The 13,290-nt window shown below is 40.6% G+C and overlaps 1 protein-coding gene across 1 annotated transcript in view; it reads left to right on the top strand.

The window, feature by feature from the left end:
* The window catches only part of LOC132384921 (acyl-CoA-binding domain-containing protein 5-like), a 90,499-nt gene that overhangs the window by 9,270 nt on the left and 67,939 nt on the right, over positions 1-13,290 (top strand). The window contains exon 2 of the mRNA XM_059956560.1: positions 2,315-2,490. Coding sequence (XP_059812543.1) covers positions 2,415-2,490 — 76 coding nt within the window. The 5' untranslated portion in view covers positions 2,315-2,414. The remainder of the gene's footprint in view (positions 1-2,314; positions 2,491-13,290) is intronic.

Raw genomic sequence — 13,290 nt, 5'->3', positions numbered from 1 at the left:
ACTGTCTGCTCCTCACACGTCCGTTCTGCTCGTTCGCCTCCCGAAAAGACCACAAACTCCCGCTCAGCTCACACATACAAGATAGCATAACAATTCTCCATTGGTTAGTTCCCCCCTTATCTGCAATCATAACCCAAACATTCCAGACACAGAAACCCATTACAGCATTAAGTAACATTACAGAGAAGCCATTTCATTATAACAATACAGAAAAGCCATTTTGTTAGCCTTAACAGTTAACACCACAGTTAATGGTACTGAGAGCCCTACATGTACATTGAAATATACAGTGAAATGTGTCATTTACATTAACAACCATCCAAGGTCAGCGCACAAGTGTCACCACAAACTCCAGTGCCAACATGGCATGCCCATGACGTTCAACACATCAACAACATAACACACACCACAAGTAGCTACAACAACAGAACAGAACAAAACAACATGGAAACAAGCCCCTCTCCCACCCCCTCACACACACAGCCCTCCAATCCCAGGACACCCCGCATCCATGCCTCCAGTCCTTGGCACTGAACCCTCAAACTGGAAGACACTGGGCCTCCAACCACCAGTATCTGGCACGGACTCTCACACTTGCAGACATCGGGCCTCCAACCTTGTTGTTGTCAGATCTGTCTTTTCTGTAATTAATCCTTTGATAGATTAGATTTAATGACTGCAACCTTTGAAGCTCATCTACTTATCGGTTTAGTGCCATTTGAAGTTGCTGAGACTTTCAAATAAAGGGAGCAGGGAGAATAAGTCCTGGCTGTGTTTAAAAGTCTAATCAGTGTAATGAATGTTTTATGGAACAGTGTTATGTGCATCTCCAATCTGGGCATTCGGCCCTAATCATAAAATGGCAAGATATCTATATCTATATACCAGTGTGTTGAATGGCCTGCCACCTCCAGCCTTTACAAGTTTTTTTTACACAGATTTCTCAATCAGGCTCCAGAACTTAACTTGTATGACAAATAATAAGGTATTCAACACAAGTGGTCAAGGAAACCAGAAGGACTAAAAGCTCATCTAATTTCAACATTGAGATCCCACAGACCTGGCAGGCAGGGTCCTAGTGCCATGTTTAAATATTTTAGTTTTTAAGACAGATCAGTGCAAAGTTCTCCCAAGGAGTTGTGAACCTGTGGAATTCTCTACTGTAGAAAGCAGTTGAAGCATATTCAAGAAGGAGTTAGATATATTGTTTGGGCTCAGGGGTTGGGAACTAGGGGGAGAAAGCTGAAAAAGGTGCTTAATTTGAATGGCCAGCTATCATCATAATGAATTGCTTACCCCTGCTCCTATTTTCTGTGTTTCTGATTGGTAGCAGTTGAGCACATTTGAAGTACTTTTGGAAAGGTACCATAGATAAAGCCCATGTATCATAGATTCATAGAGTTGTACAATACAAAATGCACCCTTTGGCCCAACTCATCCATGCCAATCAAGATGCTTATCAAACCTAAATCTCGTTTGCCTGCATTTGATCCATATTCCTCTCAACTTCCTTCTCCATGTACCTGGCCAAATGTATTCAGGGGCAAAGTATGAATAACAAAATGTTTGAACTGATAGAACAGAGCAATTTTACTTCAGTCAAGCTAACACTTCTGGTTTTAATTCCCCACTGATTACGGACATTTCTGACTTCATTTGGGAAACTCTGACCTTGTTTGCTTTATATAATATACTCTGAAGGATTAAGCAGTAAAAACTTTGAAATATTACCATTCAGATCTTGCAGTCAGCTGCATATATCTATTTTTATCAATTCATGCTATATTGCCGTGGTTAATCCATATTTCCTTTTAACTACAAATTTATCTGGAGGTACTCTTTGTTGTAGGCCACACAATTCCCTGGAAATTGCCATCTAGCCATGAGAGATCTATTTGTAATTCTATGCCTATCGCCTCCCTCTGGTCGCTCTCCTCCTTCCCTTTCTTCCATGGTTCACTCTCCTCTCATATTAGATTTTTTTCTTCTTCAGCTATTTACCTTTTCCACCTATTACCTCCCACCTTCTCACTTCATCCCTCCTTCCCCCACCCACCTACCTTCCCCGTCACCTGGCTTCACCCATCACCGTCTTGTACTCCTTCCCCTCCCCCACTTTTTTATCCTAGCTTCATGTCCCTTCCTTTCCAGTCCTGGTGAAAGGGGTCAGCCTGAAACATTGACTCTGTTTCTCTCCGTAGATGCTGCTTGGCCTGCTGTCTTCCTCCAACATTTTGTTTGTGTTACTCTGAATTTCCAGCATCCACAGAATCTTTTTGTTAATTCTATGTCTGTTGTGTGTTTATACTGACAGCTTCCATAGACAGTTGGGTAGATTCTGAGGACTAAGTGCTCTTACCCTGAAATAGGAACAGCCGAATTAAATTCTTTGTCGATACTAGAAGAGGAGCACCATGGCAGAAGCTCAGTCTGACTGCCAGAGACAGTTTCAGGCGGCTGTGTCTGTCATCCAGTCCCTGCCAAAAAATGGTGAGTTCATTTTTCTTTAACATGTTGTGATGTTGCAGATAAGAACAGTAAATGATGAGGACAATATTGTGTTTTCCTTTCCATTTATCTTCTTCCTCTTACCTTTGCCTAATACCGTTTAGATTTCTGATAGGCAAAATCCACCAGTCCCTAGCCTTGCTGACCTTTGACCACCCGCTAATGGAATTTCAAGGATTGCTGCTCAATAGTTTTCAAGATTGGACAACCATTCATTCCTTAGGGTGCTGTGTGTTTAGTTTCATTTGCATTCATATTTGTTCTTCAAATTTGCTAATATACATACAGTATGATCTGACTGGTTTTGATGTAGGTGCAGGTTTTTCTTTAAGAATTTTCCCTGTCTGTTTTCAGATGAGCATGTTGTGGTAGGCATAAACATCTGGGAATAGTATGTGTGGAAAAAAAAACAGGTATTTCCCATCATTTCTGTCCTAAACAAATAGGCTCAACCAAGCAAGCTCACCAACACCTCTACTACCTCAGGACGTTAAAGAAATGGGCACGTCTCTGTCAAACCTTATTAATTTTGGCTTGGTTTGGCAACTGTTCAGCATGTGACTGCAAGGAACTACAGAGGGTGTAGATGCAAGTCATGGAAACCAACCTCTCCTCTCTGGATTCTGTCAATACTTCTTACTGCCTCAGTAAAGCAGCCAGCACAATCAAGGATATACTCCCATACCAGACATTTTCTCTTCTCCCATCTTCCATGGGGCAGAAGATTCAAAGGCTTGAAAACACATACCACCAGGTTGAAAGCCAGCTCCTACCCAACTGTTATCAGATGAATATTTCATTCCCTAGTACAATAAGATGGACTTTGTTATGAGGTCCTCATTATGCTTTAGCATCTTATTGTTTACCTGCACTTTCTCTGTAGCTGTTGCACTTTATTTTGCATCGTTATTGCTTCACCTTTTTCTGTCTCAATGCACCGCGTAAAGAATTGATCTGAGTAAACAGTAAGCAAGGCAAAGCTCTTCACTATCTGTACGTGTGACAATAAACTAGTTCTAGTTCCAATTCCAATGTTACAATACATTCCTTTGATGATTTAGTTAGATTAAGTGATCCATGTGGCAAATTCTCAGCACAAATACCAGTCCAATTGTTCTGTGTTAAGTCACCATCAGCATTGTTCCCTCTAAGCTGTGTGGCTGCACAGTAACTGAAATGCTGCTGCGCACATAGCCTTTGTTGTCATGCAGCTGGAAATTTCTTTCACATAATGTTAATATAATTTTGAAATTGTGCTAATATAATTTTACAATCTGTTAATATGATTGTGAAATACTTTAATTAATTGTGTTATTGAATATAATCCATACATTTTCTAAATAATAAATGTACCACAACCGTTACTTTGAAACATTTTAGAACTTCAACATATTTACATTGTCAGTGTTTCAAGTTACAACACTGTTATAAATTGTAACAATAAACACAGAATGGAAGGCCAGAGGACACAGCATCAGAATAGATGGGCGTCCTTTTAGAATGGAGATGAGGAGGAATTTCATTGTTAATAAATTGCCATCCCACTGAACGCCAATGCTGTCAAAGTGTAAAAGTTTACAAAATGTGAAAGGTTTTCTTTGTTGTATTATATTTCATTATAAGACCATGAGACATACAGTAGGAGCAGAATAAGGCCATTCAGCCCATTCAGTCTGCTCTACCATTTCACCATGGCTGATCCATTTTCATTCTTCATCCCATTCTCCTGCCTTCTCCCTGTAAACTTTCACTCCTTGACTAATCAAGAACCTATCAACCTCCACCTTGAATATACCCAATGACCTAGCCTCAATAGCTGCCCGTGGCAGCAAATTCTACAGACTCACCACCCTCTTGCTAACGAAATTCCTCCTCATCTCCATTCTAAAAGGACACCCATCTATTCTGATGCTGTGTCCTCTGGTCTTAGACTCTCCCACCACAGGAAACACTATCTAGACCTTTCAACATTCGATAGATTCCAATGAGATCACCCCGCATTCTTCTCAATTCCAGAAAATACAGGCCCAGAACCATCAAACACTCCTCATATTATTAACCCTTTCATTCCTGGAATCATTCTCCTGAATCTCCTCTGAACCCTCTCCATTGTCCATACATCCTCCCTTAGATATGGGGCCCTTCAATTAATAAATAAAATAAAAAGTATGTGATTTTTCAATTTTCATTCTTGATATTCATAATATGCATATTACAAAAAAAACATTTAAAGTGCCACGCAGTTTTCAGGCTGTGTAATAATTTTCTGCTCATATCAATAGTGGGTCCACACAGCTGTAAAAAAAAAAATTTAGCAGGAACATTGCCACCAGCATATAACAGCAATGATTCTGCTGTTTCAATCATCTGTCACTAGAAAGGTGCTTGTATATTGTGAAAGATTTAGGAGGACTTGCATATATTCTCACAATGTAATCCCACAGCAATTTATTTTTGGTCCTCTTTGACGTTGTTCTTTGCTGCAGCTTTGGCCTCGTCACTAATTGCACATGGGCTAGTGTTTACCAATCAGGAATGCTGTACAGTCTAGGCAGAACCAACGGAAAATTTAAGGGAACTTTAGATCAAAGTGACCTACTCCCAGACTGGCTGTGATCATGATTCTTCAATCTATAATGTTGATTTAAGGTTCAGTTTTTCCAACCACACCTTTCCCTCAAAATTGCCCCTGACTTTAGGGTGACACTGGGGAGATTCCATTCCACTGGTTTTAAAAGCTGTGCATTTTTTTTTACCATCATGCATAAAGACCAATGGCCCTGCCTTCAAAATAAGATTATGTGAAAAAGTCTCAAGAAACCAGCTAGTGTGTACAAATGAAAGGAGTACCTGGACCGGTGTAGATACTGTTTATGTTATCTACAGTCATTTCTGTTATTACCAAGTGGCAAACTGATCTTAACAAAAGTGCTGTTGTTATGTTATTAAGCCCATTTTCAATGTAAAACTGGAGCAGATTATCACTGAAAAATACATCAAGAAATATTTTAGAAGGACAGAACTATAAGCTGTACTGTCTGATTGTGCTGCTTCACAAAGGATCTAATGGTTGTAGTTCCACAAATGATTCTTATGAGAAACTTGAACTGTAATCTGACGAGCACAAGCATCAGTGTAATTTCAGAACTATGCATGAAGCAGAAACTCTACTTCCTCTATTCAGTTTGGAAGTTCTGCATTATTATAGACAGTCATTGGAGGCTAAAAGATGTTGCATACCCTGCTGTAAGTTTTTGCTTTGCAAAGAGGTAATTGATTCTGTTTGGTCACCTGACTTCTCAGTTAAGAGAGTGAAGATTTCCACCCTCCACTCCACCCAAACGTATAGTAAAAGATCTGATGTATCAGGTTTATGACCTTCAGTGTAACTCGAAGCTATCTGGAAACTGTTTCCAAAGACCATGATGCCGATCCATAAAGCACAAATGGAAAGTAAAAATGTTTCTTCTGACTTTTCAGCTGTCTGATCCCTAAACATAAGTGAAATACTATTACCATAGGAATACATTCTGTCATCCATAATAACTTGAATGTCACATGTGAAGTCATAGGGATTCTACACCAACCATACAAAACAAGAAACAGAATATTACCCGAATAACACACAAAATGCTGGAGGAACTCAGCAGGTCAGTCAGCATCTATGGAGAAGGCTAAGCAGTTGATGTTTCGGGCTGAGGCCCTTCATTAGGACCATGATGAAGGTCCCAATGTAAGGTCTTGGTCTGAAACGTCAACTCTTTATTCTTTTCCATAGATGCTGCCTGACCTGCTGAGTTCCTCCACCATTTTGTGTGTGTTATTCCATATTTCCAGAATCTCTTGTGTAATGGAATATTACCTACCTGTGTGGCATGCAAACTGCTTGCATTAGATTTTTCACAATATAAAATTTCAACATTGATTTGAAAAGGCAAAGATATGGATAGAATTGTGAAAAAGGCAAAATTCTGTAACAATTAAAAGAGGTGTATTCTTCTTTGCATAAGAGTAATGTATTCAGTATCTCCAACTAAGAATTACAACTTAAGTTTATTTATAAAGTAGATGGTGTGTAGCATTTTCTCTTACTTTTGTACCTCTGATGTCACGGTGAGCAGCCAACTAGCAGATGTCACACAATCCTCAGAGGGAATTCCCGGCAGACATTATCTCAGTTCTGTTGCATGTGCCAGCAGTGCATTGGGGACTGGACTTGAAGGCTTGTGATCCATGTGAAACATAAAATAAAACAGAGAACTCTCTTGAAATTTAATTTAGAAAAAAATAACCAGACTTAGCAAAACACTCCTTCAATTTTTCATGTAGAATTAATTAAATTTGATTGATGGAGGAGGGGAGATAATTATCTTCTCATGGGGGATTCCTGAGGGCTGACTAAAGTTTAATAACTGCCTACTGTGGAAGTTCTCTAGAGGAAACTGGGCTTCTATGTAAAACAGAATAGAGAGTCTAGACTGGCTAGTTATGTGTAGTAATATTTTCTCCTGATGTAACCTGAAATTTGTGTTATAATTTGTCCAGAACAAGTGAAGCATTCGATTCAAAAGGGGGTTAAGGATGTAGAATGCTTGATCTAATTGTTTTATTTTGCTATTGAAAATGAAGCAAATTGGTGAGTACATCATTGCAATGTCTCAGCTACATGTATTGGATTGATTTAATATCAGCATATTTAAGAATGGACAATGGAATTTAATATAGAAACATAGAAAACCTACAGCACAATACAGGCCCTTCGGCCCACAAAGTTGTGCCGAACATGTCCCTACCTTAGAAATTACTAGGCTTACCTATAGCCCTCTATTTTACTAAGCTCCATGTACCTATCTAAAAGCCTCTTAAAAGACCCTATCGTATCTGCCTCCACTACCATTGTTGGCAGCCCATTCCACGCACCCATCACTCTCTGAGTAAAAAACTTAATATGTTTGTTATACCAGAGTGCCACTATACTATTTCACACTTTTAAGTGGCTATAGGTGAAATTATTTAAATACAATCAATGGCTAATTTATTAGGTACACCTGTACACTGCTTATTAATGCAAATATCTAATCAGCCAGTCACGTGGCAGCAACTCAAAGCATGAAAGCATGCAGACATGGTCAAGAGGTTCAGTTATTGTTCAAACCAGATGGGAAGAATATGATCTAAATGACATACAGGGTGATTTGAGTATCTCAGAAATTGCTGCTGTCCTGGGATTTTCATTTTCATGTTTCTAGAATTTATAAAGAACAGTGTTTTTTAAAACACACACACACACACACACACACACACACACACACACACACACACACACACACACACACACACGAAGCATCCTGTAAGTGGCCGTTCTGTGTGTGAAGATGCCTTATTAATGGGAGAGGTCAGAGAAGAATGACCAGACTGGTTCAAGCTGACAGGAAGGTGACAGTCGCTCAGATAACCACACATTACAACAGTGGTTTGCAGAAGAGCATCTCTGAATGTGCTACATGTTGATACTTGGAGTGAATGGACTACAGCAGCAGAAGACCATGATTATACACTCAGTGGCCATTTTACTAGGCACAGAAGGTACCTAATAAAGTGGCCATTGAGTGTTTGCTTCTGGAAAAGTAAATATCAGTAAGATCAGAGTAAATAATTTACAATGTGGAGTCAAGATATAATCATGCTTTTAAATATATGTATGTAGGAGGTATAAATGTGTGTAATTTGAAGACTTGTTATACCTCATCAAAGGCATTTGCAGGTAACCAATCAATGTTGGCCTTTTCAGTATTGCCTGTGTCTTGTGAATGGATTTTTTTTGTTAATTAACAAAATTAATTAAAAATAGGTAGTGTTTTTGGCTTTTGAGATTTGAAGCCTTGAAACTGATATTTAAAAATATTGACTACTGAGAGCATGAAAAAGATTTTCCAATTGACCACATTCATGAATGGATGAATATTGTGCCATGGTTCATTAATCTTTGAACTATTTTTGGTTATCAACTTGTCTGAAATAAATTAGTCCAAGCTGCCTTACAGAAAACTCATTAATATAGTTTCAGACGTAAAGCATTCATTCGATATGTAATCAGTTGAAGGATATATTTCATAAACATTGGAACCATGACCGAGGAATTCTCATGGATCTGCATTAATGTGCCACGCATTCTGAGGCACAGGGCACTGTTTGGTTTGTGAGACTTTCACTGTGCTGAAGAAGTATTGTAGCTAAAAATATGTGCCTGGGAGAGGACCCCTGAGGGGAAGGGGGATTGTAGGTGTGGGGGGCTTTGGCTTTATCAGTGGATTTGTGCTGGAGTTAGCAAGGCAATTGGGTTGGTACTGAGAATGGAGGATGGAGGAGATACTGAATAACCTGTCAGGTGGTGATGGCCAGGACTAGACTTGTTCTAGACTTGTATCTAAAGAAGGCTGGGATTGGCATCCTGGGTTGATCCAAGGGTCAGGTCATGAACAACACTGGGGCAAACCGGTAAAGCTGCTGTTTCAGTGATTCAGCAACCCCGGTTTTGTCTTTATCTCTGGTGCTGTCTGTGTGGAGCTTTCACATTCTCACTGTGACCCCATGGTTTCCTCTGTTGTTCAACTTCCTCCCATGTCATAAAGATTATGTAGCCATTGTAAATTACCCTTTGTAGAGTAGTAGAACCTGGGAAGAATTGTTAGGAATGTTAGGAGAACAAGTAAAGAAATGAGGTGTGTAGCTGGTCAGTACAGATTCAGTGGGATGAAGGGCCTGTTTCTGTGTTGTATGTTGAATAGGTTTAGGGGCTGCATTTCAGGGGTTAGGGTCAAAGTTTGCTGGGGGGCGAGGAGTAGTGGTCTAGCAGAAAATTGAGTGATCAGGGAGGCCAATGCTTGGACTACGGGGTGGGGGAGGGGAGGAAGATGGGTAGCGATGATGTTGGATCATTCAAAGTTCAAAGTAAATTTATTATCAAAGTACATATATGTCACCATATACAACCCTGTGATTTGGTTTCAAACACAGTAAATCCAACAATCTCAATAGAGTCAAAGAAAGACTGCACTTAACAGGATGGACTTTTGTTGTCATTGCCAGATAGGACATTGTTCAGATAGGTGGGGCTCAAAGGCAAGGGCAGATACATTTACATTTTCAAAACATAGCTGTTGCAAGAATTCCTTGTGCCTTTTTTGCAATACCTAGTTTTGTTTCTTCTCGGATAATTCTTCAGTGTCAAGGTTTGGTAATGGTTTAGTATTGTCAATTGTACTGAGATGACAGTGTTACTCTTGCTTGCCTACTCTGCAGGCAGATCATTCTATACATAAATACGCAACCACGAGGAAATCTGCAGATGCTGGGAATTCAAGCAACACACACAAAATGCTGGTGGAACACAGCAGGCCAGGCAGCATCTATAAGGAGAAGCACTGTCGACGTTTCAGGCCGGGACCCTTCGTCAGGACTAACTGAAAGGAAAGATAGTAAGAGATTTGAAAGTAGGAGGGGGAGGGGGAAATGTTAAATGATAGGAGAAGACCGGAGGGGGTGGGGCAAAGTTAAGAGCTGGAAAGGTGATTGGCAAAAGGGATACACAGCTGGAGAAGGGAAAGGATCATGAGACGGGAGGCCTAGGGAGAAAGAAAGGGGGAGGGGAGCACTAGAGGGAGATGGGCAGAGAGAGAGAAAAAAAGAAGGGGGAAATAAGTAAATAAATAAGGGATGGGTTAAGAAGGGGAGGGGGCATTAAAGGAAGTTAGAGAAATCAGTGTTCATGCCATCAGGTTGGAGGCTACTGAGCCAATATATAAGGTGTTGTTCCTCCAACCTGAGTGTGGCTTCATCTTGACAGTAGAGGAGGCCATGGATAGACATATCAGAATGGGAATGGGACGTGGAATTAAAATTAAAATGCCACTGGGAGATCCTGCTTTCTCTGGCGGACCGAGCGTAGGTGTTCAGCAAAACGGTCTCCCAGTCTGCGTCGGGTCTCACCAATATATAAAAGGTTACCTCCCTCACCACCATTCAGGGCCCCAGACAGTCCTTCCAGGTGAGGCGAAACTTCACCTGTGAGTCAGCTGGTGTGGTATACTGCGTCCGGTGCTCCCGGTGTGGCCTTTTATATATTGGTGAGACCCAACGCAGACTGGGAAACCGTTTCGCTGAACACCTACGCTCTGTCCGCCAGAGAAAGCAGGATCTCCCAGTGGCCACACATTTTAATTCCACGTCCCATTCCCATTCTGATATGTCAATCCATGGTCTCCTCTACTGTCAAGATGAAGCCACACTCAGGTTGGAGGAACAACACCTTATATTCTGTCTGGGTAGCCTCCAACCTGATGGCATGAACATTGATTTATCTAACTTCCGTTAATGCCCCTCCTCCCCTTCTTACCTCATCCCTGATTTATTTATTTCCCCCCCTCCTTTTTTCTCTCTCTCTGCCCATCACTCTGCCTGTTCTCCATCTCCCTCTGGTGCTCCCCCTCCCCCTTTCTTTCTCTCGAGGCCTCCCGTCCCAAGATCCTTTCCCTTCTCCAGCTCTATCCCTTTCACCAATCACCTTTCCAGCTCTTAGCTTCACCCCACCCCCTCCTGTCTTCTCCTATCATTTCACATTTCACCCTCCCCCTCCTACTTTCAAATCTTTTGCGACCTTTACTTTCAGTTAGTCCTGACAAAGGGTTTCAGCCCGAAATGTTGACAGTGCTTCTTCCTATAGATGCTGCCTGGCCTGCTGCATTCCACCAGCATTTTGTGTGTGTTCCATACATAAACACATTGTGATAGTACAAAAGGGAAAAAACAAAATGCTGAATAAAGTGTTACAGAGAAACTGGAATGCAGGTAGATTACCTGCAAGTGCCTTGATAGGGTAGGTTGAGAGATTAAGGGTTCATGTTTAGGGTTTAAAGGTTTGTTCAATAGTCTTAGAGTATCCTTCACGAAAGGATAAATGGCCTCTTTGAGCAAAACACACACAGAATGCTGGAGGAACTCAGCAGGTCAGTCAGCATCAATCGAGGGAAATGAACAGTCGAAGTTTCGGGCTAAGACCATTCATCAGGACTGGAAAGGAAGGGGGCAGAATCCGCAGAATGTCTTGTGTTTCTTATAGCTGTGGGTTAGATATTGTTCTTCAGCCTTGTGCTATTTGTTCTCAAACTTTTGTATCTTCTGCCCAATGGGGGGGGGGGAGTGTGGGGGAAATAAGAATGACTGGGCTGGGAGGGATCCTTGATTTTATTGGCTTCTTTCCCAAGGCAGTGGGAAATGTAGACGGAATCAGTGGAGGGGTGGATGGTTTTCATAATAGAATGGGCTACATTCACAACTCTGCAATTTCTTGTGAGCTTAGGGAGAGCACTTGCCATACCTGGCAGTGATGCATTGGGATAGGTGGCTTTCCTTGATACATCAGTGAAAATTGGTGAGTGTCATCGGGCTCTACCAAATTTCCTTGGCCTTCTGAGGAAGTAGAAGCATTGTGAGCTTTCTTGGCTACATTATCCAAGTGGCAAGATTAGGACAAATTTCTGGTGACATTTACATTCCATTGCACTTGTAGAATGGAAGGTACCTGCATATAACGTCTTTCAACATGGGGTGGCTATTGCTCCCCCCTTACCACATGGACCTCACAGCGGTCTTGGACTAAAAGTAAAGAGTTTCAAGTTGATTAATCAGCATATTCTGCAGCACAAATTTAACACACACAATTCTGTAGGCATTCATGCTTGAATTGCAGTGTAGCTGCACAGAAGCATCCTTTGTCTGCAAGCATCCCTGAGGTGTGCACACGAAAAGGCATTTTCATTGTGCACAAATGTGTTCTTGAAGTGAATGCACAGATGACTACACACTTAACTACATCCTGATGCTGGTTTTACAGTCAGATTCTTAAATTCTTTCAGAACTTCTAACATAACCTTTCCACAGTTTTATTTGAATCTTTTCCTCTGTTGACAAAACAAGAGCATATCACAGTATCCTGCTGATCTTGAATTAAGTCTCTCCAGTCCCCTCTACATTTGGTTGATGTGTCTACATTAAACATCTTTGCAGTCTTAGATTCCATGCCTTCTTGGGGAGAGGATCAAAGCAAGCAAGGACCCTATAAATTATTCCACTTCAGTGCTTGTATGTATTATGTGAAGGAATTTAATATGAAGATATTAAACATTGAACAAAGTACCCAAACATTGAACATGTTTGGGTACTTTGGAGATGGGTTAGAAGAGCTACTTTTGGCCTAATAATTTCCTATTGCTTTTGAGAAGTTAATTTATATTTATTAGAAGCAAATTCCCAAGGGTGACTACTGATACCAAGAGAAAGGAAACTGCATCATGCATTGAGGTTTATAATTCAATTGAAAATATGAAAAAATACGAGGAAAGGACAGCACCTGTTTAGCATCTGTAAAGGAAAGCATTAGTGAACACGTCAGATAGACACCAAGAGAATTTGAATAAAATGACTGGTAAAAGTTGTAACAATAAATCAAACTATTAATCTGGAGACCTGAGTTCAAATCCTATCACACCAGCCGGGGAATTGAAATTCAAGTAATTAAATAAGATTGAATAAAAGATATTGGTTTCTACAATTGTGATTATAACATTTTTGATGTGTGGAAAACCCCATCTATTGTCCACAGATGTTCTTCAAGGAAGGAGACGTGCTGCTTTTATCATGTCTACCTTTACGTGGCTCTGAAACTATCAGTTGGCTCAAGTTCTCCTCAGAACTTGCCAAACAAGTTATTGAAAAGGGTTTATG

The sequence above is a fragment of the Hypanus sabinus genome, chromosome X1 (assembly GCF_030144855.1).
Source record: "Hypanus sabinus isolate sHypSab1 chromosome X1, sHypSab1.hap1, whole genome shotgun sequence".
NCBI classification, from domain to species: Eukaryota; Metazoa; Chordata; class Chondrichthyes; order Myliobatiformes; family Dasyatidae; genus Hypanus; species Hypanus sabinus.
This window is presented reverse-complemented; position numbering and strand designations above follow the sequence as displayed.